The 15,459-nt window shown below is 33.9% G+C and overlaps 1 protein-coding gene across 1 annotated transcript; it reads right to left on the minus strand.

The window, feature by feature from the left end:
• Positions 1-8,385: 8,385 nt before the first annotated feature.
• Positions 8,386-13,857, minus strand: LOC136835216 (pre-mRNA-splicing factor Syf2). The gene is made up of 7 exons (XM_067098459.1): positions 13,730-13,857; positions 13,599-13,671; positions 12,250-12,324; positions 11,795-11,935; positions 11,511-11,635; positions 10,727-10,897; positions 8,386-10,000 (listed from the first exon to the last, which is right to left on the minus strand). The coding sequence occupies exons 2-7, from the start codon at positions 13,605-13,607 to the stop codon at positions 9,835-9,837; spliced, it is 687 nt and encodes a 228-aa protein (XP_066954560.1). The 5' UTR covers positions 13,608-13,671; positions 13,730-13,857; the 3' UTR covers positions 8,386-9,834.
• Between the last annotated feature and the right edge of the window lie 1,602 nt (positions 13,858-15,459).

A 15,459-nucleotide genomic window follows, 5' to 3' on the forward strand; every position in this document is an offset into this window, starting at 1 on the left:
ATGAATAATAATGGAAAAATGAAAGTGCATTCTTAGGATCATGATATTTTTTCATTTAGGATTCAGTGTACTGCAGTTGTGCCATTTTACCCCTGTAAAGGAGTTGGCCCTTATGAGTTAAAAAACAAAAAAACAAAAAAATGTAAAAATGGCATAGTCATTTAGAAGCTGCTGTGGATGAATTGTCAATTTTGTAATATAATTATTTTTTTTTCACAAGACGCTTACTGGTTGGTAATATATGTAATGTTTTTATGTTATGTCTCCCAAGTACATAATGATTTATTTTATTTTATGTTTACCCGCCAGCAATTTTGCTGGCATGTCTCTTCATTTCAGAGTCTAGTTGTATAAACTTCTGTGTTGTAGTCAAGTAGTTAACGATGTTATTGTGATATGAGGAATATATTTTTTGCCTTTAGCCAGCAGTCTCCTACTACTTTTTTATATGAATGAAACATATATATATATATATATATATATATATATATATATATATATATATATATATATAACCTGACTCTATGTAACTTTCCTTTGAGAGCCAAGTTCACGGCTAAGCCCAACATTTTTTCCCTAATCCCTTTTTCTTTTCCTTACCCTTTTCGGTTCTGGGCAGGAGCTGGGGCATTATGCTTCCTTTCTCTTCTCGCCTGACCGTATAGAGAAAATATTTCAAGGGTTCCTCTTTGACATTTATGGCATTAATTTCATTTATATGAATATTTTTTATCTTGGGTCTTGTGTTCGTATATTTCCATTACTTCATTACTTCCTTATGTCAGGTATGGTTACTGCAGTTCTCTCTCTTTTGAATTAAATTTAAAAATTGAATGTTGGTCTGTAGATATTTGTATTAATGGAAATTGCCTGCTCAGTTTTCTAATGAGCAAATTTGTCCGTTGATGTATTTTAGAAAATTCATTGTATTTTTCACATTATAAAAGTTCAGCGTTGTCTTTCAGTCGATTTCTGATTAGGCCAGGACTGAAATAATACTTTTACCATTTGATAGGCCTACATTTAAAAACTTTTTACAAAAACATTCCTTTTCTCCTTAAAGCTTCTCTTCAGAAAGATTCGTGTTTACCCTTCAAATACTTTTACGCCATTCAAACAGACTGTAGTTTTTAACATCAACAGTTTGTGTAATGGATGGCGGAGTTGTTTAAAGGATGTTGTGTCAAAGGATTTTGCCGGTAATCCCAAGGATGACCTTAGCATACACAGGATGTTTTTTATACACTGTACTGCAGGTCCGTTAAATCTTTCACTATCTAGCAATACCTTTTGAAGATAATGAGTCTTTTACGTTGTAAAGTTCACCATCCTCGATTTTTCTTCATTTTTTCGTCTCATAACCTCTGTTGCACATGTTTGATATTGAAACTTGAAAGAAAAAAAAAATGCGTTCGAGAAACCGTGTTTGCATGCATAGTCTCTGTAAGGCGTCGGCTTCAAGGAATGCCCGTTCTAAAATCTACCTTTGTTAGTTTTGTATTTCTGTAAACATCTTTACGGTCTCAGTTTTGTATTCCATTGAAATCGAAATTCCCAGTGCTAAAACGGTAGACTGTTAACGTCGCAGAGGGAAAAACTAGTGTTTATGGGGCAATAATAGATAAACTTTTTGGAGCCGAGGCCCGATCCAGAGTCATTCAAGCAGGTAAACGAATGAAGCGGGTATGAGAGGTGCGGCTCAGCGCTGGTTGGCATCTTGCCAAGATTACGAGAAGAGAGGGTAACAAACACAAGCTTGCTTCTCTTGGTTCACCGTCATGAGTTTATCGTTTTTATTTCATTTTCCTTTCTCAGAAGAGTTTATTTACCCACTGTACCTACTTTCACAAAGGTCAATTCCTAGGTTTCCTACTTTTTTATCGTTTCCGCAGGATTCGATTCTCAATTTCAAAGGCTTGTGTCCAGAAGCCACTCCTTTGATTTCGGGAAATTACTTGTTGCTCCTTTGGGTTCAACATGTAGCGATCAAAGTCCCGCCCCACGTGTGCTTCTCTATTTAATTCCTTCAAATAAAAACTAAGTAAGCGAGCCTCTGTTAAAACCAGCTACAGTATATAGCTTCAGTGATTATGTAACATCTCAGATACACGGAAAATGCATATTCATAGCAAATTACGTCAGTAGGAAACTTTTTCACCAGCGAGTTTTTGTTAGACTCAGCTTTATTGTAAACGTATTTCACACTAATTCTTGTGACATGACTACGTGAAGAATGTGTAGGCTAATCTATAAGTAGATATTACATCAAAAAACGGCGTTATTGCTTTCAGCTGATGAAATTCAAAGATGATCTGAAGTACGGTATCACATAAAAGAACAATCTCTCTTAACAGAAGCTTTGTGTCCACAGGTATTATTTGTCTTGGGGTCCATTACACATTTTCGTACCTGATCTCTGAAAACTATCTTACTCGTCTACTGTGTAAAATTCAAATATTTTTCTATTTCTTTCGACATTCCCATTACACCCCTGATAGCAGCTTTTTTTTCTCGAGTGAAGGTTGAAGTTCAACAGAACGTAATATAATCTAATCATATAAATAACATGTAAATATATATATCTCTCTCCATTTCGTATTTATCCATGTCATTAATTTAAACCCATTTTGAAGGTGTTCGAGTGTATCAGCTCTGCAGCTTTTTACACTATGTTGAAACCATTGAATATGTGTCAAGAGGAGGAGCCATATGTTCGTCTCAGTTGATTCATGCAGCTTTTCATGAAGGTGTACAGTGTAAATAAACATTATATGGATTACGTTGAGTGGTTTCATTTTTCTCCGTCTGTCTTCTTGGCCGTTTTGTCTGCAAGCTGAATAGTTCTAGTAGACGAACTTTTAAACTGAATAGTTTTAGTAGACAAACTGTTATAAATTGAGTAGTTTTAGTAGAAGATCTGTCGTAAACTGAATAGTTTTAGAGAATAGTTTTAGTAGACGAACTGTTGTAAACTGAATATTTTTGTAGATGAACTATTGTAAACTGAATAGATTTAGAGAATAGACGAACTGTTGTAAATTGAATAGTTGTAGAGAATAGTTTTCGTAGACAAACTGTTGTAAATTGAATAATTTTAGTAGACAAACTATCGTAAATTGAATAGTTTTTTTAGGCGAAATATTGTAAACAGAATAGTTTTAATAGACGAACTATTGTAAATTGAATAGTTCTAATGGACGAACTATTGTAAACTGAATAGTTTTAGTAGATGAACTATTTTAAATTTAATAGTTTTAGTAGACGGACCATTTTAAACTGAATAGTTTTAGTAGACGAACTATTGTAAGCTGAATAGCTTTATTAGACTATTGCAAGTTGAGTAGTTCTAGTAGACAGACTATTACAAATTAAATAGTTTTAGCAGACGAAGTATTGTCAATTGAATAGTTTTAGTAGACCGACCATTGTGGGCTGTGTTATAATAGAAGAGATTACTGTTGGTTGGTAACCTTTTTCCCATTTTATAATGCAAAAAAACTTCCACGTACAATGGACAACCGTCCCTTTCATGTACACTGTAGATCAAGAAAGATATAACAATTTTAACCAGTGAAACTTTAGATGTAGGTAGATCCCTTTAAATTTAAAAAGAAACATGGCTGGTCATATTCGTAACTGAGCATTTTTGAATGTCTTTGACTTCTTGCCTGTTAACATTACCTAGTAGCCTATTGTTTTCAGTTTCGAAATGCCGTGCTTATTGGAAATTACTGAGCAACGTATCAAGAAACAATATAGAAGTTAATGCATAGGAATATATCATAGCTACAAAGATAGAGGGAAATAAAGACTGAGAACTTCTTGTTAAGACTGAGATGGTTTGGACATGTATTGAGAATGGCTGAGGAACTATCTGTCAAAAAACAGTAGAAATAGAAGCAACAGGATGACGACCAGTATGAAGGACCGGAAACTGAAGAAAAAAAGGGAATAGATAACCTAGAATTGACAGGAAGGAGTTCAGGCAGAATTAACACAGGGAAAAGGTGTAGAAACGTTTAGAATGGTGATGTTTACCCTTACTTATGATGAAGCCAAATATCTTGATGGAGTATCTTGGTAAATGCAGTGTAGTGTATAACTTGGTGAAAGCAACCAGTAAGCTTTGTCAATCTGAATTTTTCTAAGGTTTCTGCCCAACACACAAATGAAAATAATTTTAGAAATTGTCGAAACATACTCTTGTAAACATCCGCCACGTGACTGAAGCTACCAGAAAATTTTTTGAAACAACTGATCTGCATTCTTCCAGCTGATAGTCTGCTTTTGGACATAATGAACAAGTGATCATGAAAAGGTAAAATATTTTGAAAGATTTCTCATTCAAATGGTGTGATTTCATCTTCTGGTTGAAACTTTACCGTGGCTATTATTTTATAGCATGGGGCACAGAATATGCTTTGGATGTTGAACCACTCCTCTATTTTGTGTTTATGACATATTGTAATGCTACTGGAGCGTAAAAGAGTGGCACTAGAATTGGAATAGCCAATTTAACTGAGTAACAACCATCAGATTCCAGGCTTGAAGGTTCTAAAAATACAGCCCTGAAAGGTTTGGTACTAGATCTTATTAACTTTTCCCATCGTCCTAATAGAGTAGAAGATATTACGATTCGGAGGCGAAAATTAGCGAAGATTATCCCACTATAGTTTTTCACGAATCCTCTCGCATATGTGAAGTCTGGAGTGAAGAAAGATATTTTAGAAAGTGAAAATAAGACCAGAACATGATCACGGAAGGTATCCTAAGCGCCTGAAAATTTACACGAATGGGTCAAAATAAGGAAATCGAAATTGGGTGTGTAACTGTATATGATGACAGCAAATACTTCGCCAAATCACCTCATACCGCATCTATATTTGCTGCAGAAGAGACAAAGCATTAATCCAAATTTTATGCCTTGCAAATCTAAAGAGAAAAATTTGCATTTTATTTAGACTTTGTGTAAGAGTTTCGCAGTCACAGGGAATTCAATGTTGTAAATTAACAAGGCCCAAAAATGACTTTGTTGCCTGTTATGCCATACCAGCCCATGTTGGGAGCCTTAGATATGAGAAAGCAGAAAAGATACTAATATGGTTGCATATTTTAAAGTGGCAAGAGAGACTGACTTCCCCCTGTCTTGTGTATCTAATTTGAAATATAGCAGTATCGGAGATAATATCCAACCATGATAATAGGCCTAATTATATATGAGCTAGCAGACAGAGGTGGTTTTCATTAAAGGACGAATTGGGCATACTTAACCCACAGATTAATTTTGGACTGGAGCAGGGCACTAATTATGCGTGCAGCAATGAATTGCTGGCAATGGAGCACATTCCTGATAGACTGCCTTAGAATGTCTTAATCTGTGACAATACCCGTTGCTGTCAGTCCGGGAGATGAAGGTGGTATCATGTCTTCACCTCATTTTTAAAGAAAAATAGAAATGCCAATAAAATTGGGGATTTTGCAAGTAACTACAAGTTTTTTTTCTGTTGCTGGATACTGTCACCGAAGTGTTTTCCTTTTAAACTTACTTTTCACACCATCCATTTCATTCACAATCATTTCTTGCTTTTTCATTGTAGCTTAAGGTTCTTTGCAGCGTCCCTTCAGCATAGCTGCAACCCCTTTCATTCCTTTTACTATTAACTCCGTTCCTGTTCGCTTTATTCCATCTTACTTTCCACCCTCTCCTAACAATTGTTTCATAGTGCAAGTGCGAGATTTTCCTCCTGTTACACCTTTAAAGCCTTTTTACTATCAATTTCCATTTAACCGCTGAATGATTTCATAGGTCCCAGCGCTTGGCCTTTAGCCTAAATGTTATATTCCTTATACTCCTTTTCAGTGTAGCACCGAGTAACCTCCTTGGCTCTGCTGCTTGGGTTTTGACCCTAAATTCCATCCATCCATAGTCTTTCAAGCCGTGATCTGATTGTGACTGATAACCCCAATTCTGCCACGTAGACTCATGTCAGGTCCTCGTAACTCTAGGCTTTTAGTACTCAGTATTAAACAAGAATAGTCTATTTAACTTTTGCTGTCTAATAAATATAAATACATTACTGTAAAGTTTCAAGTGATAATGACAAAGCAGTAGCATAGCATACCGTATATGTGAAAGTGATAGACAACAAGAATAAGGTAACTCACTTATAGCACAGCATTATTTGCATTTCCCAACAAGTTAAACACTGGCAAATTTATAGTTAATTATTGATTGTCTTAAAAACTACAAAATTGTTAACTTAGAAGCCCTGAAGGTTATACAGATAAGAGGGCCTGCCAGCACTAGTAGAGCATAAAATGCACTACTCTTGAATAACATTTGCAGAGGAAACTTGAAAATGAACTTGTTCTATGATGAGAAAAGATGTACAACAAACAGTTGCCAGGCCTTTGCTTTATTTAGATTGCCCCACCACTTGCAGATCATTCATAACAAACAACTGTGTTAAATGTAACCCATCACCCTTAATTATTATTTCAGTGTACGTATAATTTTTTTTTCAAGAATCTTGCAAAATCTTTACAGCAGTTGCATTGATACCATAGTCTATCTTCAGGTTAACAAAACTCTCTGCAGCTTATTGGCTATAACAACTTTTTGAGGATGCTTTATATACAAATGAAAGAATATTCTACTGAATACTTTCATAATTAATAAATGAAACCTTCACCTGAAAAAAAATATTTTAACTAAAGAAAGATATTTGAAAATATTTGCCCGAACAGCAAATTACCAAATATTTTTAAAAGTTCAGTTACTTCTACACTACAGTACGTTTTATAGATGATGTTAGGACACAACTTCAAAAATTCAATTTCTAAAATAGACAACCTTCGGTCTAATTGTAGTGAATGTCGTATATAGTAATAAAATCCTATACTACAGTATTATCAAAAACATTTAAATGCAGTTATGCAAAGTGTTAGACTTGTGTGGAAATACTTTGAAACATTGTTGGCTAGCAGTATTGCCTTATTCTTATTTTTAGTTTAATATATTTCTATTTGAAACTGAATCATCAGAACTATAGTAAATTTGATGACAAAATCTAAATGGGCTTTTCTGTTTTAAGTGTAGTACTGAAGGCAAACGTCCACCAAAGTACAATAAAATACAACATGCAATTTGTTTAAAGTGCTCTGCTGCAGTACTTGTAATGCAGTTTTTAAAGTACTTTTAAGGTGTTTTATTTCTCACACCGTTGGATTGTGGAAGTCTCCTTGAGGATGCTGTGCAGTTAGAACCTCAAAAGTTCAAGTGAAGATGCAGTGCATTACTACCCTAAAACAATTCCCCTTGTACTGATGTATTTCTCTTTTTCTGTTTCCTATTATCCCCTGTAATTTCTTTCAAATGAACACCACATTCTATGGAAGATTGAATTTAAAGTCAATGGCCCTCCCTTGTAGGCTTGTTCCATATGATTATTATTATTAAAATAGTTTAACCAGACCACTGAGTGTTCCATATGAATAGGGTTTATCTTCTGAATAATAATAATAATAATAATAATAATAATAATAATAATAATAATAATAATGTTTGTCATCCCAGCTTTAGAATCAAGTTCTTCATCATTTAGTTATCAGTACTTAATCTCTCTTTCAGTGATCAAAAATGGTACTACGGGTTTTTTGCAATGTCCCTTCTTAAGCCTACAACTGCACTGCTTTCTGCCTTTTACTTTTCATCTGTTCTCATTGAGTAGAGTAGAATATAAAATTTAGGCTGAGGGCCAAGCCCTGGGACCTATGAGCCCAATTAGCACTGAAAGGAAAATTGAAAGTAAAAGGGTTGAATGGTGTAATGGGAGGAAAAACTCACAGCTGCACTATGAAACAATTGTTAGAAGAGGGTGAAAAGTAAGATGGAAGAAAGAATATGAATGGAGGTACAGTAAAAGGGAGGAAAGGGGTTGCAGCTAGCGGCCGAAAGGATGACGTAAAGAACCTTAAGTAATGCCTACAGTGCACTGCACCTAAGGATCACTGACAGCAATACCACCCTATGGGGATCTGTTCTCTTTGATCTCTTCCCACTCAGTTGTCCAGCTTCCTCAACTTGCTTTGTTCCAATTTCAACCTCTCACTAAGGAACCATTCTCTCAGCCAGTGGCATGAAAGTCTGGCTATTGTAATGAGTTTGACTAGATAACATAAAATTATTAATTTAGACAAAGCTGGCTCAGCAGTCTGGTTATACAACAGTACAGTACTTTATAATATTAAGAATACATCATGCAGTTCCTCAAACACAACACCTCCAGTTATTTCAAATGCTACCAGGCAACAACTAAATTTCGTGGGTAACTTGCAATAAATAAATACAATAAATTAATTGGAATCTCAGAAAAAGTACCAAAGTTTAGTTTTTTATAATATATATTTAACAAATTACAGCAATAATCTAATTCCTATATTACAAACATCTTACGGTAGTAGAAATACAAAACAATATCAACTTGGAAAGTTTTTGAGGGTAACTCATAAGTCTTATAAAATGCACCCCACTTTGAGGTAAGTATAACATACTTTTTGAATAAATGTTTGCACAGTTAAATTGGAAGCTGTCCAATCTGTAGGATGACAACCTTTCCTACAGTAAAGTGATACCATTGAAGGAAAATCATTGCTTTAGATACAGTAATTTTCTCTTTTTAGATATAACAAATATTCAAGTTTCCCAACCAACAAGGATTCATTTTTCCCAACATAGCTGTGAAAATTTAATGTAAGATTGTAATATTTTTTTATTTTTGGCAAATGTTTATATTTTTGCATCATAAGGCTTGCTGTCACCCCATAATTTCTATTCCATTTTTGCAAGACCCCAGGACTTTGTCTTTCTACACTGTAATTCTAGTAAATAAAATTATCTATAAAAAATCTTACTGGGTAAATTGCACTCTTTTTGGAATCAAAGTTTGTAACTTTGTTTCACATTACTTGGAAAGTCAAGATGATACAGTAAATACTTTGATATTCGGAATATATGAACAGATATTTAAGTAAATAGAAAAGGTTTACAAATGTGCCTTCATTATGATAGTTTTTAAAAATAGCAAATCTAACCAGCTAATGATACTCAACTGTACTATCGGTTGCCAACCATTTTTTATTTGTAAAACTTACTGTCCTTCATAATTACTGTACGTATATTTGAAATTTTACTATTTACAAGGCAAAAAGTTCACAAGTTAGATTAGTTAAAAAACTGTGCCATTGTTTGTACAATTTTTGTACGTTTATCTGCATTAAAAAAGAAAATTTCCTCAAACTTAACTGAGGCAAAAGAAGTAATGAAAAACTTATGAACTTCATAATTAAATTATAATTTACTAAGAATATACAGCAATACCTTAATTTCACAGACACCCTTAGGATTTCATCGTCTGTTCTTACCAAATACAGTACCTGTATGCATAGGCAGTTTTATCTAAAGTATGTGTATTATTATAGAACAATGTTTTAAAACTAAATTAACCTTTATGCAAATACAGAACAAAGCAAGCATATTTTTCCATATACAATAAAAACTTGAGATCATTTTGTATCTGGATGATGTATGCTACCTATATTATGTCCTAACATCTCAGACTGAAAATGACATCTGTGTCAACATACAACAGAAATGAATCAAATTTTTCCAAAGATAACCTGTATGACATAGTAATATGGGATCTGTTATCAACAGAATCTGCGGCCTGAAGTGTCTGTTATACAACAGAATCTGTTAATTTCGAGCAGATGTTAACATGAGCATGGTTATAAAAGTTAGTCATTTTCTCCAAATTACAGTACTGTTCATATAAATTATACAGCAGTGCCTCTTTCCAGGTTCTGTTTAATTTCCTCTGTATAATTTCCATAGAAGCGTTCCAGTTTCTTGTTGAACTTCATGTTGCGCTCATTAATGAAGTTGATGTCATCATCATCGTCGAAGATGCGACGGCGAGAATATTTCTCACGTTTTGCAATTCTGGAAAAAATATGTATTCATTAACAGATGGGTTATTTTTACCTAATATTAATCGATACTCTACCTAATACAGAAAAATTAGCCTACAAATGCAAACATCAAAACATTCTCTTAACCTCTAATGTCTTAGAACTGAAATACATGTTAATTTGAAAACCCAGATAAATTGCAGTTACACCCCAAATTACTGTTTGTGTGAAGTCTTGCATTGTAGCCAAATTACTGTAGTTCCTGGACTAGAATCCTGACAAAAAAAATTTTACTACATTCAATTCTGATGACTTCTATCTCAATAACAGCAAAATATATGCACACGTATACATCTATAATTCCTGAAAAAGTTATGCTTGACCTTAAAGCTACCATGCCAAAACTGAGCTTATTTAAATAAGTAAAAAAAAAAAAAAACATACATGATGTCTTGCAAATTTAAAAATTTTTTGGCTTCCACAGGAGTTGCATACCTTTAATTCTGTAAGGGTCCCAACAAGAGTTGCATGCCTTCAAATCAGTGAGGTTATGTTTAGATAATTAGCTTTATGTATATCAACATTTTCTGAAGAATTTACGTAGTTCATCAACCCTCTTAAATGTGCTAAAACAATATGTAATTGAAAAATTGGGCAATACAATTCATTCATGCACAAGTTAGAGGAGACTGACTCCATGTCTAAGCCTGCACAGAGAAAATGCACCATAAAAACTCTAATGGTGATGAATACTTACTGCTTTTCAAGATCATTCACCATGTTGTCTATAGCATCTGGTGTATCTTTGTGCAACCCAATGGCAATGGTGTTATCTCTTCCATAGAAGGCATCTTCACCGACCGCTGCTTTTTCCCGTTCATATTCCTCTAAATCAACCTTCTTGTTTTTCACAAGACGGTTATACTGTCTGTTGAAATAATTTGTTACATTAAACCAAACCAATGATAAAATTCTGCAAGAACAAAATTTCAATCAAAAGTATAATATCATTCAGCACTGTGTATTTTGTGCTGTCCATTTCTCTGTTGCAGTTTAATTTTCATTAAAGCCATATAGCTGTGACGATTATTCTACGAAATTTTACTGTTAGACTTTATGGCAGAATGATAAGAAGACCTATGATCAATTTCATATATTTCAACTGATTCATCAATAATAGTAATTCATCCCAAGACTATTGTACATATTTGTTAATGCATGTCCTTATGACATCATCAACTTCTCTGCAACTCATTTGGAAGTTAAAGACATTGTGGACATATGGTTTGTATTTGAACACAAAAGCACTCTTGTGCACAGTGGGACTAGTATTCCCACAATGATGTACAAGGTAGGTCCAGAGCTAATGTTGGATGAATCATGCTAAGAGCAACTACAATAATGTACAAAACATAATATGCTATATACAGTACTGTATAGCTCTCGTATACTTTCTCAGTGTATCTATCAGTGATTAATGGTATAATTTTCAACTACAAACAACATTTCATGTAAGTCACCTTTAAGATGCAGTACAGTACCTTATAGTTGCATCTTCATATGTGGAGAAACCTAGGTCCGGATTTTTCTTTCTTTTTTTCCTTTCATACTGTTCTGCCTCATCTGCACCTATTTCCAGCATCCTCACCCTGTCATAATCTTTTCCCTGAAAAACAAAATATTTTACTCAGTATACTAACACAATACTGTACAGTATATGGTCAAGTTATGCATAAAAATAACTATAATATTTCATTTTATATAAGCCTTAATTAATGCAATAATAATCAAATTAACATTGCAAGAAAGACAACCTAGTCCTCACCTCTGCTATTACTGCTTCTTTACGTTTTTCTTCTCTGAACTCTGCTTCAAGTCTTTCCCGCTTTTTTAAATGATTTTTAGGCATCTGCTTCAAACGATCTTCTTCGACAACCTCCTTGTGATTTAAAGCAGCAGCTTCATTCTGGAATGGAAAAACTAATTGAAATCAAAATAGTTTTAAAAATACGCATAAATGAAGTAACATAGGCATTTCTTTAAATTATAAAGAGGTTACAAGTATCAACAAAGATTACAAACCAGGACTTTATTTATATCCTTATTGATGGTTTCAATTACAAACACTAAAAAAACATTCATTGATACAGTATTTGCACAGAAAATAAATTAAACAACCTACTGTTGATGAACATACACAAATATTTGCAAAGATGAGCTGAAATAATGAAATGAATAGATGAAAACAGTATAAACAATATAGCTTGTTCCTAAACTTACCCTTTTTGTATGTAATTTTGCAAGACGTGCCTTAAATTCAGCCATTTTGTCCATTTTGCTCGAGCTTGCTACAGCCTGAAATGACAGACCAAGAACTCAAAACTTTCTGGCTCTTTACACACTGTAATTTTATGATATTTCAATATTTTGAGTAAAGTCAAAATACAATATATCAATGATATGACACAAGCACATCTTACATGGTATATATTACAATACAGTAACAGCATTAACCTAACAGCATTTCCTAACCTAACCTAATGCACCAGGCTAACTTCACTGGGGAGACCCCAACCTGACCTTATACAATGTCAATCGTGCAATTAGGGTATGCAGGAATGTATCACCATGATTTTAATTTGTACATTCACAAATATCTCATACTGTATACTATAGTACTATTTGCAAAGATAGGCTAATGGCATAAAGGGAATCTTTCTTAAAACATTCTTAAATGGGCTGGGTTTCCTATCTCATTACTGATCATTCAAGCACTAGCACTGTGTGTACTAGGCTAGCTTAATGAAATGACATTGTTTTTCAACTTTAGTGAGTTCTAATAATATTTAACCCTTTTTAAACTTTTTGTAAATTACATCAGAATTTCCATGTTTCCTTGGTGTTCATTGATTACCCACCTAGGTTTTATACTGATGTTGTGCCCTCATTTGGCAAAGGTCTCTGGAATCAAGTGAAACCTGAAGAAAGCTCTTGAGGGAATCATGGTCAAAAGACAATATTCACTAGGATTGCGAAATGTGCAACCAACATATGGTAAAATTTTACTTTAAACTGTTATCAAATTTTGGACTTGAAGATCTAATTTTCTTGTTTTCATGTGAGCTTTTGAACATTTGTGATGTTCTTTTCTTTCGGAAATGACTCAACCAACCACACCATATCGTGCACTAGGATAATGACCTGGTACCTATGTTAGGTTAGGTCAAGTGTGGCTGGTTTGCAAACATACTGGTTTAAAGTAAAATTTGACCAAAAATACTTCCAGGGCTAGGGTAGGTTGGCTCAGCAGTAATCTAACCTAAGCAAAAGATTATTGTGCCTACTCATCCGCATCTTCGTCCTCCGAAAAACTCTAAAAGTAGGCAATTCAGGTGCCTATACCTCAAATATATATATATATATATATATATATATATATATATATATATATATATATATACATATATATATATATATATCTATATATATATATATATATATATATAATAAACATGTACGTATTGTGGAATTAGACCTTGATGCGCGTTAGGCTACCCCTTCCCAAGGTCTCTATCAAATACCCACCCAGCCTGGGTTATTTCCCTTACATTAAAAACAAATCACATTACCTCTGTCATTTTTGTGAATGATTGAATGAAATATATAAGAATAGGCACAAAAACTTCGAAATTATCGAGGAACCTGGTTCCTGGTTCCTGGTTCCTAAGCGCTCTCTCCGCAAACACAGTTGCGGGCACACCTGGAAAAGGAACTGGACTGACAACTAAATATTTTCCCCGAGGGTGTTCGATGTCAATGTCAAATGTAAACAATCATAATATTGTATCTCATTTGTTTCGCATGTGTGGTATTACTTCTCACTATGTGTCTCATTTGGTCGAATTTCTTAGTGTGTTTCTTATATGTGACATCAAATTTCAGTATGAGTCTCATAAAAACATGAAAAGTATTAACACAACAGGTTATTATCGTTAAACGGTTGAAAATTACGGTTTAATGCATCACAAATATCGAACGGCCTTACATGTAAGCTACATATCACGAGAAAAAATGAAACAAACATCCGGCCAGTTAGGATTATTTTGCGTCATTATGTTATCAATTTCTCACCAATCATCTTTTATTTGTTTGCTTGCGTTTTCAATCTAATAGTTCGTTGAATAACATCACCCGACTGAATAAGGTTACATTAGTAGCTGAGGAAGCAAGTTTGCTAAGTACATTTCACTACTAGAATTGAGTATTCACTTCAAATACTGATACCTATTTGAGTTATAAAGTACCTGGAATATCCACATATCTATTGTACTGGATAATACAATAGCATCTAGGATATATAGTTCTGTAAACCAGGCATGGATATGGACAGAACTCAGAGCCTGTGGGCATCATGTTACCTCAGGATTTGCCTCGTTTTATTTATTAATTTTAGACCGCTACCTCTCATAACAGAATCGTAAGGCCTATTATAAGTTTGTGGTTATTCACTTTTGGGGTTAAGTTTATGGCCCTTGTCCATTCGTGATTTATTTACAAGTTCTGCTAATTAATGACATGCGTTTTTACACAGGCAGCTTCCACACGAAATATTGTCATTTATGATGTGAGAGAAACTTGTACACTTCCTTGATGACAGTTTAAGGGAGTTTTATTATCAGCTATGTGGATGAGCTAAAGCTTTACATTAATTTAGAGACTGAATTCAGAGCTGTTCCAAGTAGGATTTGTCTATTACTATGATTTGAAGGTAGGCGAGGAAATGTATTGGTCATAACTAATTAAAAATCTTAAAAAAGGTTTACATTACGAGTATACATTGATACGAGACTCTATTCCATTAGATACTACTCTAACCCATTATTGACAAACCAGTGTAGTAAATTTTATGGACTGCACTGACATGAACATGTAAATTGAAGCAAGGTACATAAAAAAGGGATTATAGCGATAGGTAATTTATTTTCATACTTTATATTCACAGGCCAACAGCTTATGCCAGATCATTATTTGGCAACAACAAATATCTTAGAGTTATTCAACCTGCAGCTAAGCTTTTAAGAAACCGAGATCTGTCAGACTTTTCTCAACTTGTAGGCTACTAAGGTTGCTTTGTCTTTCATGGAATTCTGTATTAACGTCACCCAATTTGAACAAATCTCTAATTACCTTTCATTCCTTCAAAGTCCTTTTGAGACTTTTGTGTAACTAATGTTCTTATTTAATTGTTCGTATACCTAAAAAGAAAGATAAATGTCATGGCTTGACTTAACTATTGAACATCAATTCCCATCTCATTGATTGAAAACTTGAAATATGGATTACGAAACGAGGGTTTTCTGTTTTGTGGAATCGTTTTGATATACCTCATTCTACTGGTGCAATGTGCCAATGAAAGTTATTGTAAAATGCGTCAGAATGAGACCGGTAACCTGTAATTGAACTGAAGTGCCCAATAGTCCTTAAAAGGTC

The sequence above is a fragment of the Macrobrachium rosenbergii genome, chromosome 55 (assembly GCF_040412425.1).
Source record: "Macrobrachium rosenbergii isolate ZJJX-2024 chromosome 55, ASM4041242v1, whole genome shotgun sequence".
Lineage (NCBI taxonomy): Eukaryota > Metazoa > Arthropoda > Malacostraca > Decapoda > Palaemonidae > Macrobrachium > Macrobrachium rosenbergii.